General features: G+C 41.1%; 1 protein-coding gene across 1 annotated transcript; it reads left to right on the top strand.

The window, feature by feature from the left end:
- Window positions 1–677: 677 nt before the first annotated feature.
- On the top strand, window positions 678–5,299 carry LOC104408077 (mitochondrial inner membrane protein COX18; the record flags this gene model as incomplete). The annotated part of the gene is made up of 5 exons (XM_010017556.1): window positions 678–778; window positions 1,303–1,466; window positions 3,541–3,653; window positions 4,237–4,344; window positions 5,094–5,299. Coding segments are annotated over 5 exons (660 nt in total), but the record flags the coding sequence as incomplete, so codon positions are not given.
- Window positions 5,300–8,098: the final 2,799 nt, after the last annotated feature.

Below are 8,098 nucleotides of genomic sequence, written 5' to 3' on the forward strand. Positions count from 1 at the left end.
AATGTCAGATTGCACTCTTGCATAATAGGGTCTCTTATTCCTCAGGATTAGTGACTTCAGTGACTTCAGAGTTGTGTCCTGCTGGGCTTTAAAGCTTTTTGAGGGGACATTAAAGAGTGGAGGTTTTTTGTTAAGTAAATTGCAGTGAAGTCACAATTTTGTTAAGTCACAATTGCAGAGTGAAGGCAAGAAGATGCTTATTCAGAACAAAATATAAAATTCTAATTCTGTATTTATATATATAAAATACGTGTAAATTCATACAGATATATATTGTTATATATTTTTATATAGCTTTAATTTATATATAGATTGTATTCTAAAAGGTCTTTTCCAATCTACTTGATTCTGTGATTCTATAGATTTGGTTATGTATATATGTATGTATAATATGCAGGTGTATATATGCTTATTTATCTGTATATAATATAGATTTCTATAAAATATATTTTACATAAATACATGTATATTTTTATATTCTGTATTTTGAGTAGTATGACTGTTAGTGTAAATACTTCTCATGTCGTATCTTGGTTGTGGTTATGTTGTTAGAAGGTCTTCACAGATGGCACCTTGTCCTTCACAGTGGTTTTTAATGCCTGTGCAGTATCAGATGGGGAGAGGAACTGGTTGTTATGTGTAAGTGTGCATAAACATTTTTCCTTTTCTTTAGCTAGCTGGAAAACTTGCAGCCCGAGATTAAAAACCTGTCTGAGCGCCTTCGCTATGAAGTTTCTGTTCGTGGAAAACAACTGGGTTGGTCTGAAAAGGTGGCCAGGTAAGGTGGAGATAGTGTGTATATTACAAACCCCTTCCAGACTGTGGCACAGCAGAAGGGACAGTCCTACACACAACAGTCTTACAGAAAGATTCTGCCCTTGCCCAAAGCTGAGATTTTCTTGCCACTTCAACTGATTTGTATTTGTTATATTGCCCTTCAGAGCATATCTGGTTTAAAGCTCTGAATTTGCAATAGACTTACGATTACAGGGCTAAATCCAGGATTTTTTGTTGTTGTTGTCTTTACTTGTGGCCAAAGTTCCCTTAGCTATGATGGTATCTGAATATTGCTTGAATGGTTATGGTTGTGCCAATTAGTTAGTGTGATAGTGCACCCTGTGCAGTAGCAGTGTGTGATCTAAGCCAGGATGCTGACGATCACGTAACTGGCTGGTTGCCTCTGCACTGATGAAGTCATACCCTAGTTCAGGCAAAAAGCACTGTGAAATAGCATGTCAGATAAGTTACTGGTAGCTTTGTAACAGCTATTGTGAGAGGACTTCTTTCTTTTCTTTCTACAAGGTTCCACTATAAGAAGAATCTGCGGAGGATTGTGACAGAGCTGTACGTTCGAGACAACTGCCACCCCTTCAAAGCCACTCTGCTGGTGTGGGTGCAGGTTCCAATGTGGGTTTGCATGTCCCTCGCTTTGCGCAACTGCAGTGTTGGTGCCACAGGCTCAGAAGGTGATTCACCTGAACAGATACTCTCTTAACAGTCATTTTTGGTTCATTTACTGTTTTTATAGATGCGTTATTGCTTAAACAACACTGTTTCCTGAGCTTGACATATAAGCTGATAAAAAATCTACTCCACTACTAAGTTTTTAAACTTAATGTAGTTTAAGGATAGATAAATAGCTGATCAAGTTGAATTTTAAAAGCTTTGGTTTAGCCTGGAGAAGAGAAGCTGCATGGAGACCTCAGAGGAGCCTTCCAGTATCTGAAGGAGGACTACAAGGATGGCGGAGAGGGACTCTTCATCAGGGACTGTAGCAGTAGGACAAGGGGTGATGGGTTCAAACTGAAACAGGAGAAGTTTGGGTTAGATCTAAGAAAGAAGTTCATTACCGTGAGGGTGGTGAGGCACTGGCATAGGTTGCCCAGAGGTGTGGTAAATGCTTCATCCCTGGCAGCATTCAAGGCCAGGTTAGACAGAACCTTGGGCAACATGGTCTAGTGTGAGGTGTTCCTGTCCAGGCAGGGGTATTGGAACTGGATGATCTTAAGGTCCTTTCCAACCGTAAGTATTCTATGATTCTACAATTAGGTGCACTGTACACATTGTAGTAGATTAAACCACAGTTCATATGCCTGAAGAACTTGTGCCTGGACCAGACCTGGACTTTTCTTTGGTCTGTGCTCTTCCAGCAGGTGTTTGCATTAGCCAGAGCATCACTGAACTCAGCTCATGCGCTCCCATCATTTGGAATAGTGTTGAGCTTTGTGGGATGCTGCATTAAAAAGCAGTATCAGGGTCTGAGCTCTGGAAACACTGTGAGGCATTTTGTGAGGGTGTATGAGCATTTAATCATTTTGTGGTCTTTTGAAAACAGAGTTTACTGGGGAAAAAGGTTGTCTTGAAATTTTTATGGTTCAAAAGCATGTTTAGCAGGTGGTATTACCCTTGCTGCAGCGCATTCATCATTAATCTGTGGGTTTTTTTCCATGTGAAGTTTCATATGAAGTATTGTAGACAAGGTGTGTGGGGATTTTTTTTTTTAAGTAAAAATACGGATATTTTAGTTTTTTAGAAGAGAGTTTATAGTTTGTTCTTCTAAAAAAATATAACAGGTCATACAGTTACTAAGAAAAGTACAATTATTTCCAAACCACAAAGTATGTACTTGCTGGAGGTTATAGCATTGCGTATGTTTCTGATTGGTTTATAAGGTGGAGGTTGAAATCAGGCTAGGTTTTTTCACAGCTTTACCTGACCCAGTGGCTACCATGAGCCAACTTGGATCTCAGCTTTTATCTCCCACTGTTTCGTACTTCTGTTGGTAGCACATTGCCTTGACACACGATTTAAACTGAAGATTTCTGCTTTACTAGTATTTATTGCATAGTTAAAACATCACTAGAAACTTGGATGATTTGATTATAGTCCTGGGTTCAACTGTAACAGTTATTTTTCTCTTTCTTAGTATATAGTGCAGTGCTGTGTTTTTGTCTTTAGTCTGAGAACAATGCTGATAACACACCAGTTGTTTTAGTTGTTGCTAAGTAATGCTCAGTCCAATTAAGAACTTTTTAGTCTCATGCTCTGCCAGTGAGGAGGGGTATGGGAAGCTGGGAGGAAGCAGAGACAGGACACCTGACCCAAACTGGCCAAAGGGCTATTCCATACCACAGCACGTCATGCCCAGTGTATAAACTGGGGGGAGTTACCCAGGAGGTCCAGATCACTGCTTGGGTCGGGCTGGGTATCAGTCAGCAGGCAGTGAGCAATTGTATCCTCTCCTCTTTTTATTTCCCTTATTATTATCAGTGGTAGTAGCAGTAGTTTTGTATGGTACCTTAGTTACTGGACTGTTCTTATCTCAACCCGTGGGATTAACATTCTTTCGATTCTCCTCCCCATGCCCCTGGGAGCTTGGGGGGGAAGAAAGGGAGAGGGGGAGTGAGCAAGCGCCTGCTTGCTCAGTGGTTCTGATTTACCGGCTAAGCAGACATGACAGTTGTAACACTTGGTACAATTCTAACTAACCCGAGGTAGCAAATCATGCTTAATTCCATGTTTTCTTTGAATTTGTTGTAGTTCAGGAACAGTTCTCAGCAGGTGGAGTGCTGTGGTTCACAGACCTCACGGCACCAGACTCTACTTGGATTCTGCCAGTTTCACTTGGGCTTGTGAATCTGCTGATATTGGAGGTACGTTGGTGGAATGAATAGGATGATTGCAAATGGGTAGTTGTTTTTATAGAATTTTAACACTATTACTCAGTTACAAAACATGGCAACATGGGTAGTTTCAGATTATCACTGCTCAAAACGTGTTGGGCAGAGCTGAAAATTAACTTAATTGTATGTATTTGAATGTGTGGGTTCTTGTTTAGAGATGACAAATTCTCATGTGACCTGTCTCTGATAATTCATTGACTTTACTTGAGCCTCAGTAAAATTCAGTCTTGACTCTGAAGTTCCTCTTAAGAGTGACATTCTAATCAGCTTCCAGGGTATTAAGCATCCAAAAGCATATATGGGGTTTCTCTGTTTGTTCTGCCCCCTGTTACTTGTTACTGCCTTGTGGTCAAAAGTAACAATATTATGTTTTCTTAAGAAATTGAAAAAATCCAGAACTCTTGAATTACAGCAGTATGATTGAAATGGAAGATGTAAAACGGAAGTAAGACATGATCGAGAGCGCTGTGTTACAGGAAGCCCTTTGCCTTCTTTCTCATGTTAGTCATTTCCAAAAGAACTTGTTTATAACTCTGAGTTTCTCCTCTTTCAGATCTTTGCTGTGCAAAAAATGAAAGTTTCCAGGTTCCAGAAGCTTGTTACAAACTTCTTTCGAGTGGTGTCAGTAGTAATGATCCCTGTTGCTGCAACAGTCCCCTCTGTAAGTACAGACTATTGCTGGTGCCTCCATTAACCTGTGACTCTGGTATGTTCCTAGTGCTTCAAGAGCAGCCCAGATGCTTCTCTTTTTTGCTGCTCTTTTTTTAATACATCATTCTCTCTATTACAAGGTGTTTTGTCTATGTGTATGTTTAAATTCTTAGTAAGTTTGAAATGTTTCTCTCTAAGACGGAAGAACCTGCAAACTTAATGTTTCTAAACATCATTTTCACAAACTAGGGCTTGGAAAGACATTCAGAGCAGCTTAGTATCGTTTCTGTGATCTCAAAAGTGAGAGGAAAACTTTACATAGGGACATATAGACAAAATGTTTGCTTGCTGTAAGAAGAAAACAGCAGAGTTCATAAATCAGGGAATTTTCCACAATCTTATTAAAACACTTCTCACTTTACCAGGTGTTTTTCTACTTGTGAACATAAAAATAATTATCTAGTTGTTTGGCTCATCAACTTAGAATCGGAAACATAGAAGTTTTAAGCAAGTTTAATATGAATTAATTTGTGAACTGTTGTCAAGCTTCAGTGTAGATGATTCTTTTTCCCAGAGGAGATGAGAAAGAGTTAAAAATACATTTTCAGTGGAAGGCATTATTGTTATTGAGAGGAGTGGGTTTAGGTGAGTTCTTTTTCTGAGTAACTGGGAGTAAGCAGTGGCTGTGGTTCACGCCGAGTTGCTGAATTGGTTTCAAATGAGAACAGGGAGGCTGAACTAGGCTTGGTCTCATTGCAGTCCATGGCGTTGTACTGGCTGTCCTCCAGCTTCATGGGACTCTCACACAACCTGTTGCTGCGGTCTCCAGCCTTTCGCCGACTGTGTTGGATACCAAGGACCAAATCAGAATCAGATACTCCCTACAGGGATCTCCTGTCTGCCTTGGCTACCAAATACAGTTTCAAGAAATGATGTAGTTGGAAATCTCAGAAGAGCTGTCCCACAGATCTTGCAGGAGTAATTATGTTTTATTGAGATGTACTTATTTACTGTAAAATGTTGCAGCTGGAATTATATTTATTTTCCAAATAAAGCGCTGGCTGGCCATAAAGAATGACTGTGTGGCACAAGTGTGTGTTTATTGGGAAGTTTTGTCTCAGAATAGTTCAGCAATACAGGTTTCCCTCCTGAATTATCACAAGGAATTGTGCAGATTAGTTAAATAAAACTGGTTCATCTAGTGGAGCTTATCTGACCCATGGGCTAGTGAACAAGTTTTGGAATGAGGGAAAAGGCTAGATGAGCTGATACTGTAGTTATTGGTTTATTTAGTTAAGACCCCAGTGCAGATTGATTGGAAATCAGGTATAGTTGTTCAGTATCCATGTGGTTCTCAGTATCCGTGTGATACTTTCCATAGCAGTTCTGACAGCTCATTTCCTTTAACTGCAGAGTAAAGTGGTTGTCAGTCTCTTACGCATTTCATCTGGAATCAGGACAAGTTTCTTGTATCATTTCTGTGAGTGGCAGGGCTCTGTTTCTTCCTGGTCTCTTTGTGAATAAAATAGTGGCAGCTGCTTATTGTTCATACTAAAGTGAGACAACTAGCACCTTGAAAAAGAATGAATTACGATGAGAAACCGAATATTTGAATAATGTAAGAGTATTTTCAGGCTCACACCTCACCTTGTTCTGTAGACATCTTAAGTCAGCAGACATACATTGTTGGGAAACCCTGCACATGAATGTCCCTTGGAACAGAAGTCTGTGCAAGTCTTGTCTCATAAAACGTCATCGCTTTTCTTACAGAACCAGACATCGGGATCAAGGACACAGCCTTACCTGGATTTTTTGCTGTCAGGTGGCTGTCATAGTGCAGAGTCAGGATGGTTCATGTTTTAATTGTGAAAGCTGGTGCTCATTAATCTTTAATAATCAGAAAGTGGTATCTAAAATAACTCTTTTTTTTTTTTTTTTTTTTAACATTAGAAATATGTCCCTGCACTGGGAAAGAGAGAAGCAGGTGGAGTATCAGGGAGACATAACAAGCCAACAGTGACATGCCTTTGTTGTGGTGGAAAGAGTCTAATCTTCTGTGTTATTTCTTTTGTTAGTTTGTTTCCAATAGCCATGACCTTGAGCAAAAGAGGGAGTTGAAGGAGTTTATCGAGGCTGTCAACAGGACAGGGTTGTTTCTTCAGAAATGTTGTTTGGAATGAAATGTCCCTCAATTTCAGTCCTGATACCACACTTCAGATACTGTCTTTTACTGGATGTATTTTTGCTAGGGAAGTGCATGATATGTTTTCTCACACTTGAAAAACCCATATAAATTCTGTTTTCTTATTACATTTTATTTGAATTTAATATCATCATACGGCTCTTCAGACTGCAGTGTACCTGCTAGAGAGGACTGAATGGCAGCAGTAGCAGCTGGGCATGGTTTCTCACTGGTGGCAGGGTTGGTATCCTGGTCTGGTGGTGTTTCTTGGAGGAGTCACGTCCTGGCAGTGACCTGGCAAGGTGATAAAGTGCAAGTGAAATCCTGCCTTTTCCTGAGGTGGCTAGTTGTAGGAGGGAAGTTGTTATTCTCAGCAGTTCTTGAGGTTATATCTGGGTGCTCCTTCCAGTTGTGGGCTCCCCAGCATGGCACACGAGCGTACTGGAACCAGATCCAGGGGAGGGCTGGAAGCTGGAGCCTAGGGCGTGCTGAGAGAAATGAAGTTTTGCCCAGCCCATCAAGAGATGGCCCTGCAGAGCTAAAGGGGACATGTATCACTCTTTACAAGTGCTTAGTGTGAAATGGCAAAGCAGATGGAGCCAAACTCACCTTGGAAGTCCATAGAGGAAGGATGAGAGGCAACAGGGACAAGCTGGAAGACAAAAGTTTCAGAACTGATAGGTAAAAACCATGGTTTTTACCTCAAGGATGGTCCCACACCTGGTATCCTGGAGTGGGAAATTACGGGATCTACATCAGTGGGGGTACTTGAAGTGCCAACCAGACAAGGCCCTGAGGATCCTGCTTTAATGGGCCCTGCACAGAGCAGGAGCTGGACTAGAGACCTCCAAAATTCCCTTTCTAGGTGCATGGTTCTGTGCTGATGCTAGTGTCTTACCTGGAGAAATATCACAGATTATTAAAAAGAACAATTTTCAAGCATGCAACTGGGAGCAGAGAAATCAATTGGAGTAACTAAAGATGTTTTTGTTTGTGGAACAGATGTAAACAGTGATAATTACAAAGTGGAAGTTGTATTCACCCATTGGACTACAGAGCCCTGGGAGAGGTGGCTAGGGGCTCTGGAGCTCAGATAGCTTTTTCATCAATTCTCCAGGATAAAGGGGAGGACCTTAAAAAAGCTAGGTGCATTTGGCAGATTAATAAATGGTTAGAACAGTGGTGCCGTAGTCAGGGGTTTGGATATTTAAAACATGGGACTCAATTTGGGAGGCCAGGTCTACTGGAGACTGGTGGAGTTGGTCTTACAAGGGGAAGAGCTGTTTTGGTAGGAGACTTGCCAGGCTGGTCAAGAAAGCTTTAAACTAGATGTGTTGGGGTTAGGGGGGCATTGATCCATCCCAACACTCCCGGTCAGTTGCCAGCACCTAAAATAAATGCTTGGAGTGATGTAGAGATATTTCAGCTGCCCCAGCCATTGAGTTGGCTTCATTTGGAGCTCGGCTCAGATGCCTCTATACAAATGCCCGTAGTATGGGAAACAAACAAGGAATTTGACATGTGTGCAAGGCTACAGGAATACGATGTCACTGGTATCACAGAAGCATGGTGGGATGGCTCC

The sequence above is a fragment of the Nestor notabilis genome, unplaced genomic scaffold, assembly GCF_000696875.1.
Source record: "Nestor notabilis isolate BGI_N333 unplaced genomic scaffold, ASM69687v1 scaffold1947, whole genome shotgun sequence".
Taxonomy (NCBI): Eukaryota; Metazoa; Chordata; class Aves; order Psittaciformes; family Psittacidae; genus Nestor; species Nestor notabilis.